Raw genomic sequence first — 17,193 nt, 5'->3', positions numbered from 1 at the left:
GTTGAAAACCAGCCTATTCTCTACCGTTAACCATGAGAGTTGCCGGTGCATAGTGATGGTGTTTGTTCTCATGGAACAATGTAAAACTAACCTTGCAGCTCTGTTCTGGGCAGTTTGCAATTTCTTTAGTTTGACCATAATTCATACCATACTTCATACCATACTTCATACTTCATACCATACTTCATACCATACTTCATACTTCATACCATACTTCATACCATACTTCATACCATACTTCATACTTCATACCATACTTCATACTTCATACCATACTTCATACCATACTTCATAATTCATACCATACTTCATAATTCATACCATACTTCATACTTCATACCATACTTCATACCATACTTCATACTTCATACCATACTTCATACTTCATACTTCATACCATACTTCATACTTCATACCATACTTCATACCATACTTCATACTTCATACCATACTTCATACTTCATACTTCATACCATACTTCATACTTCATACCATACTTCATACCATACTTCATACTTCATACTTCATACTTCATACCATACTTCATACCATACTTCATACTTCATACCATACTTCATACTTCATACTTCATACCATACTTCATACTTCATACTTCATACCATACTTCATACTTCATACCATACTTCATACCATACTTCATACTTCATACTTCATACTTCATACCATACTTCATACTTCATACCATACTTCATACTTCATACTTCATACCATACTTCATACTTCATACTTCATACTTCATACCATACTTCATACTTCATACTTCATACTTCATACCATACTTCATACTTCATACTTCATACCATACTTCATACCATACTTCATACTTCATACCATACTTCATACCATACTTCATACTTCATACCATACTTCATACTTCATACCATACTTCATACTTCATACCATACGTCATACCATACTTCATACTTCATACCATACTTCATACTTCATACCATACTTCATACTTCACTGTTCATACTCTAACTGCCCAGTTGCACAGCCCTGCTAATGCTCCCATCCCACTGTGCTGTTATTTTCATTCTAATTCTTGCCCAGTTGTACAGCCCTGGCCTTTTTTTTTATTATTTTCACTTACAGTATAAGTAAAGTACTATATTCTACATTTACATTTAGTCATTTAGCTGAAACGCTTTTATCCAAAGCGACTTCTACAAGTTCTGTACGACAAGTCATCAGGAAGGTGAAGGGCACGACTCTATCAGCTGAGTAACAATGTTCATCAAAGTGTTGAGTGCTACAGTGTAGGTTAGTTTATTAGGACAAGTGCATGACGGTAAGGTTAGTTGGGGTTAGATTTCTTTCTATTGTGCAATATTTAATTTAGTTTACATCCCATTTTATTTTATTCAACCTCTTTATTTACAGTTGTACGGTGTTTGTTATAGTATGGGATTTTCAGAGCCCCAGATTCTGCTCCTCGCTGCAGAGTTCCATCAATCTACTGTATCTTTCTCCTTCTCCTGCGTGTGTGTGTGTGCTGTGTGTGTGTGCGCGCAGTGATGTACCTGAATGCGTTCGTATTTCGGGCGAACGTGAACTGAACGTACTGTATTTCCGCTAGATGACCGTAATTGAGAACGCGTTCATTCTCAGCACTATATTATAACGGCGTTCAAAAGTGTACCCGATTTCATATGCCTTTCAGCCGAAAACCCAGTTAAAACACACCGTAAACGGGCTTTAAAATAAAGCGGAAAAAACCACCCATTCTGGCAACCGCTCTGGGCGGAGCTTCGGGGAGTCTGGTAGTAGAGCAGCAGCACTCGCTCAGAGTTAGACTCTACAGCAGGGGTCGGCAATTAGATCTGGCCACGGGCCAGATTTTCCCCAAGCCGTTGCTTGGCGGGCCAGGATAAAAAACAATGGCTAATTTAATATACTGATATTGAAAAAAGACAAACGTTTTTCTCAGGTCTGCATCCCCTTAACAATTGTGTGTATTGCGCCGTACTGTATTGTACCCCATTCTGCAATCTGTTAAATAAAGTTTTCATTCATTCATTCATGAACAGCAGATCAGTTGTTGCAGATCACCGCGGCGGGTGATGGACAGCAGCTCAGAATGCATGAAAACACGACTCCATACCTTGTTTGTTGTTCAGTCCTCCAAACATGAAACATGTAAAATATCCACTCGCCGCCCTCCAATTCCAGATTGGTGTTGAATGCAGCTACTTTATCTGCCAACTTGAACACAGTTGTCATCATTGCCTCGCTATTGTTGTTGTCGCCACATATTATGCAGAGAGCATATTATGCAGTCGGCTCGGCACGCAAGAATCACCGACCTGTTGCGATAAACCCGTATTTTAAGTATGGCTCGCATCTCGAACGCGGAAGTGAAAGTGCGTTAGGGACATATACATGCGGCCCGGTGGGACTATTCCATTGGTTCTCCCAGTCCACGTGCCCATTTCTAGCATTTCAATTGGCTATAGTGACAGACATGCTTTTGATGACTACCGGTAGATAGATACAGCTTCACAATAAAAGACACCCTGGCGTCCCGAGTGAATATTTCCCGCGCGTAAAATAAATATCATTCTCAAAATAATCTGACGGGCCAGAAATTATTGCTGGCGGGCCAATGTCGGCCCGCGGGCCGCCTATTGCCGATCCCTGCTTTACAGCGTCAGCGTATGAGCATTGAAAAGAGTTTTAGTTAAAGTCAGTAAATGTTTTGCACTTTGAATATTCAACTTTGAGGTACAACCTTAGTTTCATACCTCAGCCTGGTTCCTACCTTGTGTTGTGTTAGTACGGGACATGTTTATATGTTTGCACAATGACTACTTTCACTTTTGGTACTTTAAGTATATTTAGATTATTATACTTTTTTTTTGATCCACTTTTTCTCCCATTTTTCTATATTTTCTCCCATCCCAATTTCGTATCATCCAATTCAACCCTCCCCTGTCACGAACGCTGTTTCTTGCCTCCCACAAGCCGGCTGCAATGTGGACTAAGTCATACATAGCACAAGTCCCCTCCGGTACTTGAGGTAACAGCAGTCGCATCTTTTCACCTGCGCAGCTCGATCTCTCAGTGTCGAGGAGTAACGCGTGGGAGGCTCACGCTGCCCCCGACACTTCCTGATTCTACTGCGCAGGCGCACCAACCGACTTGTAGGAGTCGCTTGTTCACAACGTTCGATCCCCACCCTTCAGTTTTCCCTCCCCGTAATACGGCCAATGTGTATTACTGCGGACGACCAGCTAAACTGAAAACAATGTGGAGAGCTGGATTCGAACACGCGAATCCTAGCGTCTCCACACTGGTGGCGAGTGCCTTGCCCACTACACCACCTAGCCGCCCCTTTTAGATTATTATACTTAATAAAGACCATTCAAGCAGCACGTTTTCCTCATGTTTTTGAAAATATACTGTAGAGATGAAAGCTGCAGCTGCTACTAGTGTGGACTGAATGGGCGGCAGCAAAGCGTTATGGAAATGCCAGTATTCTGTGGTTCTATGGGTTGTGGCAATAAATTTGACAAATAATAGCGCGCAGCAACGTATTGAAAAAAGAACTATAAACTATAAAATTAGTTCATTTTTGAAACGATGAAAATTTTGAATTATGCACTATGAACTGAACTAGTGTGAACTGTGAACTGAACTAGTTCATGTAGAAAATGAACTTTCCCAACAGTGTGTGTGTGTGTGTGTGTGTGTGTGTGTGTGTGTGTGTGTGTGTGTGTGTGTGTGTGTGTGTGTGTGTGTGTGTGTGTGTGTGTGTGTGTGTGTGTGTGTGTGTGTGTGTGTGTGTGTGTGTGTGTGTGTGTGTGTGTGTGTGTGTGTGTGTGTGTGTGTGTGTGTGTGTGTGTGTGTGTGTGTGTGTGCAGGTGCAGGGCATGTCGTTCATCGCCGCAGTGCTCATACTGAATCTGGACACAGCTGACGCCTTCATGGCTTTTGCCAACCTGCTCAACAAGCCCTGTCAGATGGCCTTCTTCAGAGTGGACCACAGCCTGGTCAGCGCACACACACACACACAGGCAGGCACACACACGCACACACACACATATGTAAATGTCATGAGGCACAGACGATAATGTCGCATGTAAATGTAATGAGGAAGACGATAATGTCACATGTAAATGTCATTAGGCACAGACGATAATCTCACACACATGGGGTCCTACTAATCACCCCAAAGTACCAGAAAATACCCCAAAATACCCCAAAGTACCCTAAAATACCCTGTTCCTAAAATACCCCAAAGTACCAGAAAATACCCCAAAATACCACAAAGTATACCCCAAAATACCCCAAAATACCGTAAAATACCCCAAAGTACCCCAAAATACCCCAAAGTACCAGAAAATACCCCAAAGTACCCCAAAATACCCTAAAGTACCCCAAAATACCCGGAAATACCCCACAGTACCCCAAAATACCCCAAAGTATACCCTAAAATACCCCAAAGTACCAGAGAATACCCCAAAGTACCCCAAAGTACCCCAAAATTCCACAAAGTACCAGAAAATACCCCAAAATACCCCAAAGTACCCTAAAATACCCCAAAGTACCCCAAAGTACCAGAAAATACCCTAAAATACCCCAAAATACCACAAAGTATACCCCAAAATACCCCAAAGTACCAGAAAATACCCCCAAAGTACCCCAAAATACCCCAAAGTATACCCTAAAATACCAAAAGTATCACGAAATACCCCAAAGAACCTCAATGTTCCCCAAAGTATACCTCAATGTACCACAAAATACTGGCTCAGAGGTAGAGCAGGTCAACTAATGATCATATGGTCAATTGTTTGGTCATTGTTTTGAATCCCAGCTCCCTCTGTCCACATGCCGAAGTCTCCTTGGGCAAGACACTGAACCCCAAATTGCTCCCAATGAGTCTGGCTGTCATGATCGAAGGGTTGGTGATTCAAATCCCGCTCAAGCCCATGTCCATCCCACTGCCGTTGTGTCCTTGGGCAAGACACTTAACCTACTTGCCTCGTATGAATGTGTATGCATGTGAATGAATGTTGGTGGTGGTCGGAGGGGCCGTAGGCGATGATTATTCGCCACGCTTCCGTGAGTCTGCCTCAGGGCAGCTCTGGCTGCAATTGTAGCTTACCACCACCGGTATGTGTATGAACGAATAATGGACTCTGTGAAGCGCTCTGAGTCAGAGAAGAGCGCTATATAAACCCAAGTCATTATTATTATTATTATAATGTCACATGTAAATGTAATGAGGCACAGATGATAATGTCACATGTAAATGTAATTAGGCACAGATGATAATGTCACATGTAAATGTAATTAGGCACAGACGATAATGTCACATGTAAATGTAATTAGGCACAGACGATAATGTCACATGTAAATGTAATTAGGCACAGACGATAATGTCACATGTAATTAGGCACAGATGATAATGTCACATGTAAATGTAATTAGGCACAGACGATAATGTCACATGTAAATGTAATTAGGCACAGACGATAATGTCACATGTAATTAGGCACAGACGATAATGTCACATGTAAATGTAATTAGGCACAGACGATAATGTCACATGTAATTAGGCACAGACGATAATGTCACATGTAAATGTCATGAGGCACGGCCAGCATTGTGTAATCATACACAATAATTCACTATCACTAAGGAAACCTGGTATCCCTTAAATTGATAAAGTATCATTATTCTTTCTTTAGACATTGTCTTGAACTGAGATATTTATACAACTCTCTAAAACTCCTCTAGACTCACCTCTTCAACATGGCCTTTGACCCCTAGCTTCCTATATTTAATGTTGTGTGTCTGTCTACTGTGTTTGTCTCTTCTTGTCTGTTATTGCCAAGCGACCTTGGGTTTCAATAAAAGGCGCTATATAAAACGAAGTTATTATTATTATTAGTCTGTATCCACGGACAGATAGCTTTCTACTGAACACACAGAGAGGAAATTGGTTTCCTTCTCTGACTCTGGCGAAGACGTTAAGAGCATTTCCCAAAATGTTGGCGTGTTCCTTTAAAACATTGTTGTTCCCGTGTCCCCCCCCTGTCCCTCCCCCCTGTCGTCCCTGTGCCCCCCCCCCCCCCCCCATCGTCCCGTGTCTCACGCACCCCTGTTTTCTCTGACCCCTCAGATGTTGACTTACTTTGCGGCGTTTGAAGTGTTCTTCGAAGAGAACCTCCCGAAGCTGTTTGCACATTTCAAGACCAACAACTTGAGCCCAGATATTTATCTGATCGACTGGTGAGTTCCCTTTTCCCCCCTGTCTTCTCCCTCCACTGGATCGGTGGTTCAAAAAGAGGTCAGAGGGGAAGATGCTCTGAAGGCGTTGGGCGTCCTCTTCACCAGGAAGGAACAAGTTACAAACGGAACTAATACAAGAGCTCAGTTAGTCAACTAGAGAATGACCGCATGTTGTCTAGTGTTAGTCCTTGTATCTAGAGCTCAGTCAACTAGAGAATGACAGCATGTTGTCTAGTGTTAGTCCTTGTATCAAGAGCTCAGTCAGTCAACTAGAGAATGACAGCATGTTGTCTAGTGTTAGTCCTTGTATCTAGAGCTCAGTCAGTCAACTAGAGAATGACAGCATGTTGTCTAGTGTTAGTCCTTGTATCAAGAGCTCAGTCAGTCAACTAGAGAATGACCGCATGTTGTCTAGTGTTAGTCCTTGTATCAAGAGCTCAGTCAGTCAACTAGAGAATGACCGCATGTTGTCTAGTGTTAGTCCTTGTATCTAGAGCTCAGTCAACTAGAGAATGACAGCATGTTGTCTAGTGTTAGTCCTTGTATCAAGAGCTCAGTCAGTCAACTAGAGAATGACAGCATGTTGTCTAGTGTTAGTCCTTGTATCTAGAGCTCAGTCAGTCAACTAGAGAATGACCGCATGTTGTCTAGTGTTAGTCCTTGTATCAAGAGCTCAGTCAGTCAACTAGAGAATGACAGCATGTTGTCTAGTGTTAGTCCTTGTATCAAGAGCTCAGTTAGTCAACTAGAGAATGACCGCATGTTGTCTAGTGTTAGTCCTTGTATCAAGAGCTCAGTCAACTAGAGAATGACCGCATGTTGTCTCGTGTTAGTCCTTGTATCAAGAGCTCAGTCAGTCAACTAGAGAATGACAGCATGTTGTCTAGTGTTAGTCCTTGTATCAAGAGCTCAGTCAGTCAACTAGAGAATGACAGCATGTTGTCTAGTGTTAGTCCTTGTATCAAGAGCTCAGTCAGTCAACTAGAGAATGACCGCATGTTGTCTAGTGTTAGTCCTTGTATCTAGAGCTCAGTCAACTAGAGAATGACAGCATGTTGTCTAGTGTTAGTCCTTGTATCAAGAGCTCAGTCAGTCAACTAGAGAATGACAGCATGTTGTCTAGTGTTAGTCCTTGTATCTAGAGCTCAGTCAGTCAACTAGAGAATGACCGCATGTTGTCTAGTGTTAGTCCTTGTATCAAGAGCTCAGTCAGTCAACTAGAGAATGACAGCATGTTGTCTAGTGTTAGTCCTTGTATCAAGAGCTCAGTTAGTCAACTAGAGAATGACCGCATGTTGTCTAGTGTTAGTCCTTGTATCAAGAGCTCAGTCAACTAGAGAATGACCGCATGTTGTCTCGTGTTAGTCCTTGTATCAAGAGCTCAGTCAGTCAACTAGAGAATGACAGCATGTTGTCTAGTGTTAGTCCTTGTATCAAGAGCTCAGTCAGTCAACTAGAGAATGACAGCATGTTGTCTAGTGTTAGTCCTTGTAAATGGTGCATTTATATAGCGCCTTTATCCAAAATCGCTTTAAAATTCTGTTCCTCACATTCACCCGTTGTCATGAGGTCTGCATTCCTGCTTCTTGTTTCTGGAGGTGGGGCTACTCATTTGTTTACATGTGGATCACTGATCATTGGTCCTTTAACTCATGTTGAGAATGTCAATAAGGTCCCAAAGTGTGTTTATTTTCTGAAATATTCATGCATGACACACTTTTGATGATTTGCTCGATGAAAGCAGGATGTGCGTGTGTGTGGGCGGAGGGGGGGTGGTGGGTGGTCGGTTTTCAGTGTTTCAAAGTACCACGGAAATGTCTCTAGAAGCGTTCACACCTATTAATAGACTGGTGTAGAAGTGAGAAAAGTATAACGGATGTTAAAATGTTTTTTTGTTATTGTAACTAAAAGTGATTTTCCTTTTTTGCATTAGTAACTTGATAATGTTATCTTGTTACCATCTCCCCTCTCCCTTCCCCCCCACCCTCTCCCTGCCCCCCCACCCTCTCCCTGGCCCACCCACCATCTCCCTGCCCCCCCACCCTCTCCCTGCCCCCCCACCCTCTCCCTGGCCCACCCACCATCTCCCTGCCCCCCCACCATCTCCCTACCCTCTCCCTGCCCCCCCACCCTCTCCCTGCCCCCCCACCCTCTCCCTGGCCCACCCACCATCTCCCTACCCTCTCCCTGCCCCCCCACCATCTCCCTGCCCCCCCACCATCTCCCTACCCTCTCCCTGCTCTCCCACCCTCTCCCTGGCCCCCCACCATCTCCCTGCCCCCCCACCATCTCCCTACCCTCTCCCTGCTATCCCACCCTCTCCCTGCCCCCCCACCCTCTCCCTGGCCCCCCCACCCTCTCCCTCCCCCCCCGCCCTCTCCCTGCCCCCCCACCATCTCCCTGCCCCCCACCATCTCCCCTCTCCCTGCCCCCCCACCATCTCCCTGCCCCCCACCATCTCCCCTCTCCCTTCCCCCCCCACCCTCTCCCTGCCCCCCCACCCTCTCCCTGCCCCCCCCCCACCCTCAGGATCTTCACGCTGTACGGTAAGTCGCTGCCCCTGGACCTGGCGTGTCGGGTGTGGGACGTGTTCTGCCGGGACGGCGAGGAGTTCCTGTTCCGCGCGGCGCTGGGCGTGCTGCGGCTCTACCAGGAGGTGCTGAGCAGCATGGACTTCATCCACATGGCCCAGTTCCTGACGCGGCTGCCGGACCTCATCCCCGCCGAGCAGCTGTTCCAGCACATCGCCGCCGCGCACATGACCAGTCGCAACCGCAAGTGGGCCCAGGTGCGTTCAGTGGCGAGCCATCCGGCTGCGAGCTAGCCCGGCGTGGCACGAGTTAACGGGAGTGGGCACAGACCGGCTTTTAACTGGAGGTCACTGCGACCTCAGGTCTGTGTCTCAGGAGCGCCTCGAGGGGATGTGTTCAGTACTGACTACTGTTAAAGGGGCGATGTTTAGTAATCGTACACAAACTACAGTATGTAGAAATGAACTGGTTAGTTAGTACTGACTACATCTCAGGAGCCTCGAGGGGAGGTGTTCAGTACTGACTACATCTCAGGAGCCTCGAGGGGATGTGTTCAGTACTGACTACATCTCAGGAGCCTCGAGGGGATGTGTTCAGTACTGACTACATCTCAGGAGCGCCTCGAGGGGATGTGTTCAGTACTGACTACATCTCAGGAGCCTCGAGGGGAGGTGTTCAGTACTGACTACATCTCAGGAGCCTCGAGGGGATGTGTTCAGTACTGACTACATCTCAGGAGCGCCTCGAGGGGATGTGTTCAGTACTGACTACATCTCAGGAGCCTCGAGGGGATGTGTTCAGTACTGACTACATCTCAGGAGCCTCGAGGGGAGGTGTTCAGTACTGACTACATCTCAGGAGCCTCGAGGGGATGTGTTCAGTACTGACTACATCTCAGGAGCCTCGAGGGGATGTGTTCAGTACTGACTACATCTCAGGAGCCTCGAGGGGAGGTGTTCAGTACTGACTACATCTCAGGAGCCTCGAGGGGATGTGTTCAGTACTGACTACATCTCAGGAGCCTCGAGGGGATGTCTTCAGTACTGACTACATCTCAGGAGCCTCGAGGGGAGGTGTTCAGTACTGACTACATCTCAGGAGCCTCGAGGGGAGGTGTTCAGTACTGACTACATCTCAGGAGCCTCGAGGGGATGTCTTCAGTACTGACTACATCTCAGGAGCCTCGAGGGGATGTGTTCAGTACTGACTACATCTCAGGAGCCTCGAGGGGATGTGTTCAGTACTGACTACATCTCAGGAGCCTCGAGGGGAGGTGTTCAGTACTGACTACATCTCAGGAGCGCCTCGAGGGGATGTCTTCAGTACTGACTACTGTTAAAGGGGCGATGTTTAGTAATAGTGCACAAACTACAGTATGTAGAAATGAACTGGTTAGTCAGTGTTGCACTATGAACAATGCCTGTCAAATGAGCCACACTATTGTCTCCATAGCTATAATACAGAACACACGATGGGTCCGCAAACATTGCTAAAATGGTCAATAACGCTGGCGCCATTGAGTAAAGATGGGAAAAGAGCGTGGCAGTCAATGAGTTAACCACGCCCCTATGCTTAATCCCCGCCCCCTTTCATATTTTATAAACCCAGATATCTGAGCTCGACGACAAGCTTGGAGGGAACTATGGTGTTGAATGCTGAGCTGTAGTCGATGAACAGCATTCTCACATAGTTCACCTGCCTCTTGTCCAGGTGTGATGCTGCTGTGTGCAGCACATGGGCTATGGCGTCCTCCGTGGACCTGTTGGGGCGGTATGCAAATTGCAGAGGGTCCAGGTTGATGGGGAGGGAGGAACAGATGTAGCCCTTCACTAGCTTCTCAAAGCACTTCATGGCTGTGGAGGTGAGAGCTACAGGGCGGTAGTCGTTGAGGCAAGCAGGCTTGGATTCTTTGGGTACAGGGATGATGGTGGACTTCTTCAGACAGGTGGGGATGACAGCCTGTTCCAAGGACAGGTTAAATATGTCAGTGAATACCAGGGGCCAGTTGGTTGGCACAGACTGTTAGGACGAGATGCCGTCCGGTCCTGCTGCCTTCCTGGTGTCTGTAGACCGACGGGAGGTGCTGGAACTAGCCCCAGTGCGTATGCAGTTGCAGAAATAAAATAATTCATATTTTGTGGTGTTTTTCAGTGGTAACAGACAAATATACTGTCGACATACCTAAAATACTGATAGATTAACCACTGATTGTGATGTTTAAGCTGGGTATCATGGTATCATCCTGGTATCATCCTGGTATCATCCTGGTATTATCCTGGTATCATCCTGGTATCAGACTGGTATCATCATGGTATCATCCTGGTATCAGACTGGTATCATCATGGTATCATCCTGGTATCAGACTGGTATCATCCTGGTATCATCCTGGTATCATCCTGGTATCATCCTGGTATCAGACTGGTATCATCCTGGTATCATCCTGGTATCATCCTGGTATCATGGTATCATCCTGGTATCAGACTGGTGGTATCATGGTATCATCCTGGTATCATCCTGGTATCATACTGGTATCATGGTATCATCATGGTATCATCCTGGTATCATGGTATCAGACTGGTATCATGGTATCATCATGGTATCATCCTGGTATCATCCTGGTATCAGACTGGTATCATACTGGTATCATGGTATCATCATGGTATCATCCTGGTATCAGACTGGTATCATCCTGGTATCATGGTATCATCATGGTGTCATCATGGTATCATCATGGTATCATACTGGTATCATGGTATCATCCTGGTATCATGGTATCATCCTGGTATCAGACTGGTATCATGGTATCATCCTGGTATCATTATGGTATCATCCTGGTATCAGACTGGTATCATCCTGGTATCAGACTGGTATCATCCTGGTATCATCATGGTATCATCCTGGCATCAGACTGGTATCATCCTGGTATCATCATGGTGTCATCATGGTATCATCATGGTATCAGACTGGTATCCAATCCAATCCACTTTATTTATATAGCACATTTAAAACAACAAAGTTGACAAGTGCTGTACAAGTCCACAAACATAGGATAAAACACAAAACATAAAAATTGAATAAAAGCACATAATAAAACAGTACAATGTGTCACATAAAAAGGCCAGTCTCTCAAACGGTTTTAAAAACAAAAGCCAGAGCAAATGAGTGTGTTTTGAGGCGTGATTTAAACACCTGCAGAGTGGGGGCCTGTCTAACATGCAGAGTGGGGGCCTGTCTAACATGCAGAGTGGGGGCCTGTCTAACATGCAGAGTGGGGGCCTGTCTAACATGCAGAGTGGGGGCCTGTCTAACATGCAGTGGCAGCTCATTCCAGAGCTTTGGGGCTGCCACTGCAAAAGCACGGTCCCCCCTAAGCTTCAGCCTGGAGTTTGGAACGGCCAAGAGGAGCTGGTCAGAGGACCTGAGGGACCTTGGAGGAACATAGGGTTCCAGCAGGTCCGAGAGGTAACCCGGTGCCAAGCCGTTCAAACATTTAAAAACAAACAGTAAAACCTTAAAATCAGGAAGCCAGTGGAGGGCAGCCAGCACAGGGGAAATGTGCTCCCGCTTTCGCGTTCCCGTCAGCAGACCGGCAGCGGCGTTTTGCACCAACTGCAAACGAGAGAGGGAGGCCTGACTGACGCCCACGTACAGGGCATTACAGTAATCAAGGCGAGAGGTCATAAAAGCATGGATAACCGTTTCAAAAACGGAACGGGATAAAAAAGGTTTGACCTTGGACAGCCTCCTAAGTTGGAAAAAGCTCCTTCCCACCACAGTATTGATCTGCTTGTCCAGCTTTAGGTCACAATCGAATTTCACCCCTAGGTTGGTGACTGTTGGCTTCACAAAAAGCCCAAGGGGGCCCAAGTCACCAGGAGGAGGCACATGACCATTGCTGGGACCAAACACCATGACCTCTGTTTTACTGTCATTGAGACAAAGACAGTTTGATGCCAGCCATGCCTTAACATCGTCAAGGCATGCTAATAGTGGTTTTACCGGGTTGCTAGTGTTTCTTTTTAATGGCATGTAAATCTGGCTGTCATCTGCGTAGCAGTGAAAGGAGACGCCATGCTTTCGGAGTATAGGCCCTAAGGGGAGCAGGTACAACACAAATAAAATTGGCCCGAGAATTGAGCCTTGGGGAACCCCGCAGGGGAGAGGTGCTGTGGAGGATACAGCGTTGCCCAGGCTAACACAAAAACTTCTCTCTGACAAATATGATCTAAAAAACTCCAGGGCTTGGCCTTTAATGCCAACCCAGTGCTCCAAACGGGAGAGCAGAATATTGTGATCCACTGTGTCGAAGGCAGCAGTGAGATCTAAAAGTACGAGGATAAGGGAGTCACCAGAGTCAGTGGCGAGAAGGATATCATTAAAAACTCTTAAAAGTGCAGTCTCTGTACTGTGCAGTGCTCTAAAACCAGATTGGAAGACCTCCAGAATGCCATGTGTGTCAAGGAAAGACATTAATTGGACAAGTACAATTTTTTCCAAAATTTTGGATAAAAACGGGAGCTTGGAGATAGGCCTAAAATTAGAGAGGACAGAGGCGTCCAGGCTAGGCTTTTTAATAAGCGGTTGCACCACAGCATGTTTAAAATGTACAGGTATATCACCTGTAAGGCTGTTGTTCATAATTGTTAGGACATTTGGTCCTATGACCCTGCTGACCTCTTTGATAAGGTGAGGGGGGAGGACGTCTAGGGGGGAGCCTGAGGGCTTCATATGGGTAATCATTTCCTCTAGCTGAGCAAGGTACACAGGCTCAAACTGGCTAAAGGTATCATCCTGGTATCATGGTATCATCCTGGTATCATCCTGGTATCATCATGGTATCATCCTGGTATCATCAATGGTATCATCATGGTATCATCCTGGTATCATTATCAGACTGGTATCATCCTGGTATCATCCTGGTATCATCCTGGTATCAGACTGGTATCATCATTGTATCAGACTGGTATCATCATGGTATCATCCTGGTATCATCCTGGTATCAGACTGGTATCATCCTGGTATCATTATCAGCCTGGTATCATCCTGGTATCATCCTGGTATCAGACTGGTATCATCATGGTATCAGAATGGTATCATCATGGTATCATCCTGGTATCATCCTGGTATCATCCTGGTATCATCCTGGTATCAGACTGGTATCAGACTGGTATCATCATGGTATCATCCTGGTATCAGACTGGTATCATCATGGTATCAGACTGGTATCATCCTGGTATTATCCTGGTATCATCCTGGTATCATCCTGGTATCAGACTGGTATCATCATGGTATCAGACTGGTATTATCATGGTATCATCCTGGTATCATCCTGGTATCATCCTGGTATCAGACTGGTATCATCCTGATATCAGACTGGTATCATCATGGTATCATCCTGGTATCAGACTGGTATCATCCTGATATCAGACTGGTATCATCATGGTATCATCCTGGTATCAGACTGGTATCATCCTGGTATTATCATGGTATCATCCTGGTATCAGACTGGTATCATCCTGGTATTATCCTGGTATCAGACTGGTATCATACTGGTATCAGACTGGTATCATACTGGTATCATCCTGGTATCATCCTGGTATCATCATGGTATCAGACTGGTATCATCCTGGTATCAGACTGGTATCATCCTGGTATCAGACTGGTATCATCCTGGTATCATCCTGGTATCATCCTGGTATCAGACTGGTATCAGACTGGTATCAGACTGGTATCATACTGGTATCAGACTGGTATCATACTGGTATCATACTGGTATCATCCTGGTATCATCCTGGTATCAGACTGGTATCAGACTGGTATCATCCTGGTATCAGACTGGTATCAGACTGGTACCGTGCCACTTCTGGGATAGATGGAACCTCTAATTGTCCTAATAAACTAACCTACACTGTAACACGCAACACTTTGATGAACATTGTTACTCAGCTGATAGAGTTGTGCCCTTCACCTTCCTGATGACTTGTCGTACAGAACTTGTAAGTCGCTTTGGATAAAAGCGTTTCAGCTAAATGACTAAATGTAAATGTAATTGGCCCCTGACCTTTGTGAACCTTTGATTGACCCTTCCTCTCTCCCTCCCTCTCTCCCCTCCCCCCCCCCCCCCCCCTCCAGGTTCTTCAGACCCTACAGAAGGAACAGGAGCGGAGTAGCTGATTCCCCCAGGCAGGCTGGGCCCTCCTCACCCCCCCCCCCTTATAACTCCCTCTCAACTTGCCTCCTAGCCCTTTTCAGTTTCCCCTTTTAAATATATTTTGAACTTAATGTTTGCGTTGTGTGCCCGTCATGGCTTCATTGTTGCTTTCCATTTGTTGTTTATTGTTGTTTGTTTGTTTATTTAAATTTTTAGTCCATTCCATGAAGTAATGTTTTTCCTAAGTAACTATGGCACGAAGGAACAAAGGAACTAAGGAAGGAGTTCGGTGGTCAGGAAGAAAAGATATGCTTCACTTTCTTTTAGCTGTACTTTTTTTATTCTTAAATTCTAACATCTACAAGGGGTTTAAATGGGAGAATAGGTGTGACTTCAGGAATAGAATGTCTGTCCCACTATAGACACCAGTAGCAGGTCTGACGTGGCCAGGTGTGTTAGTGACGCCCCCCCCCAGGTGTGTTAGTGACGCCCCCCCCCAGGTGTGTTAGTGACCCCCCTCCCCAGGTGTGTTAGTGACCCCCCCCCAGGTGTGTTACTGACGCCCCCCCCCCCCCAGGTGTGTTAGTGACGCCCCCCCCCAGGTGTGTTAGTGACCCCCCCCCCCCCCAGGTGTGTTAGTGACCCCCCCCCCCAAGTGTGTTAGTGACGCCCCCCCCCCCAGGTGTGTTAGTGACCCCCCCCCCCACCCCCCCAGGTGTGTTAGTGACGCCCCCCAGGTGTGTTAGTGATGCCCCCCCCAGGTGTGTTAGTGACCCCCCCCCCCCAGGTGTGTTAGTGACGCCCCGCCCCCCAGGTGTGTTAGTGACGCCCCCCCCCCCCAGGTGTGTAGGTGACGCCCCCCCCCCCCCCCCCCCCAGGTGTGTTAGTGACGCCCCCCCCCCCCAGGTGTGTCAGTGACCCCCCCCCCTCCCCAGGTGTGTTAGTGATGCCCCCCCCCAGGTGTGTTAGTGATGCCCCCCCCGCCCCAGGTGTGTTAGTGACGCCCCCCCCAGGTGTGTTAGTGACCCCCCCCCCCCCCCCCCCCAGGTGTGTTAGTGATGCCCCCCCCCCCAGGTGTGTTAGTGACGCCCCCCCCCCAGGTGTGTTAGTGACCCCCCCCCCCCCAGGTGTGTAGGTGACCCCCCCCCCCCCCCCAGGTGTGTAGGTGACCCCCCCCCCCCCCAGGTGTGTTAGTGATGCCCCCCCCCAGGTGTGTTAGTGACCCCCCCCCCCCCCCCCAGGTGTGTTAGTGACGCCCCCCCCCCCCAGGTGTGTAGGTGACCCCCCCCCCCCCCCCCCCAGGTGTGTTAGTGACGCCCCCCCCCCCCAGGTGTGTAGGTGACGCCCCCCAGGTGTGTTAGTGACGCCCCCCCCCCCAGGTGTGTTAGTGATGCCCCCCCCCCCCAGGTGTGTTAGTGACGCCCCCCAGGTGTGTTAGTGACCCCCCCCCCCCAGGTGTGTAGGTGACCCCCCGCCCCCAGGTGTGTTAGTGACCCCACCCCCCCCAGGTGTGTAGGTGACCCCCCCCCCCCCCCCAGGTGTGTTAGTGACGCCCCCCCCCAGGTGTGTTAGTGACCCCCCCCCCCCCCCCAGGTGTGTTAGTGATGCCCCCCCCCCCCAGGTGTGTAGGTGACCCCCCCCCCCCCCCCCCCAGGTGTGTAGGTGACGCCCCCCAGGTGTGTTAGTGACGCCCCCCCCCCCCCCCCAGGTGTGTAGGTGACGCCCCCCAGGTGTGTTAGTGACGCCCCCCCCCCCCAGGTGTGTTAGTGATGCCCCCCCCCCCCAGGTGTGTTAGTGACGCCCCCCCCCCCCCAGGTGTGTAGGTGACGCCCCCCAGGTGTGTTAGTGATGCCCCCCCCAGGTGTGTTAGTGACCCCCCCCCCCCCAGGTGTGTTAGTGATGCCCCCCCCCCCAGGTGTGTTAGTGACGCCCCCCCCCCCAGGTGTGTAGGTGACGCCCCCCAGGTGTGTTAGTGACGCCCCCCCCCCCCCCCCAGGTGTGTTAGTGACGCCCCCCCCGCCCCAGGTGTGTTAGTGACGCCCCCCCCCCCCCCCAGGTGTGTTAGTGATGCCCCCCCCCCCCCAGGTGTGTAGTTGACGCCCCCCAGGTGTGTTAGTGACGCCCCCCCCCCAGGTGGGTTAGTGATGCCCCCCCCGCCCCAGGTGTGTTAGTGACGCCCCCCCCCCCCCCCCCAGGTGTGTAGGTGACCCCCCATGGGAGAACACGTGAGCTCCAGGTCCCAGGTCTTCCTTG

At 48.1% G+C, this 17,193-nt stretch overlaps 1 protein-coding gene across 3 annotated transcripts in view; it reads left to right on the top strand.

Annotated features, from left to right (window-relative positions):
• Window positions 1–15,450, top strand: part of tbc1d14 (TBC1 domain family, member 14) — a 206,705-nt gene extending 191,255 nt beyond the window's left edge. For all 3 annotated transcript variants that reach the window (XM_084312894.1, XM_084312895.1, XM_084312896.1), the window contains 4 exons: window positions 3,885–4,013; window positions 6,149–6,258; window positions 8,788–9,046; window positions 14,922–15,450. In XM_084312894.1, coding sequence (XP_084169020.1) covers window positions 3,885–4,013; window positions 6,149–6,258; window positions 8,788–9,046; window positions 14,922–14,963 — 540 coding nt within the window. In that variant the 3' untranslated portion in view covers window positions 14,964–15,450. The remainder of the gene's footprint in view (window positions 1–3,884; window positions 4,014–6,148; window positions 6,259–8,787; window positions 9,047–14,921) is intronic.
• The last annotated feature ends 1,743 nt before the right edge of the window (window positions 15,451–17,193 follow it).

The sequence above is a fragment of the Notolepis coatsorum genome (genome assembly GCF_963971535.1).
Source record: "Notolepis coatsorum genome assembly, chromosome: 4".
Taxonomy (NCBI): domain Eukaryota; kingdom Metazoa; phylum Chordata; class Actinopteri; order Aulopiformes; family Paralepididae; genus Notolepis; species Notolepis coatsorum.
This window is presented reverse-complemented; position numbering and strand designations above follow the sequence as displayed.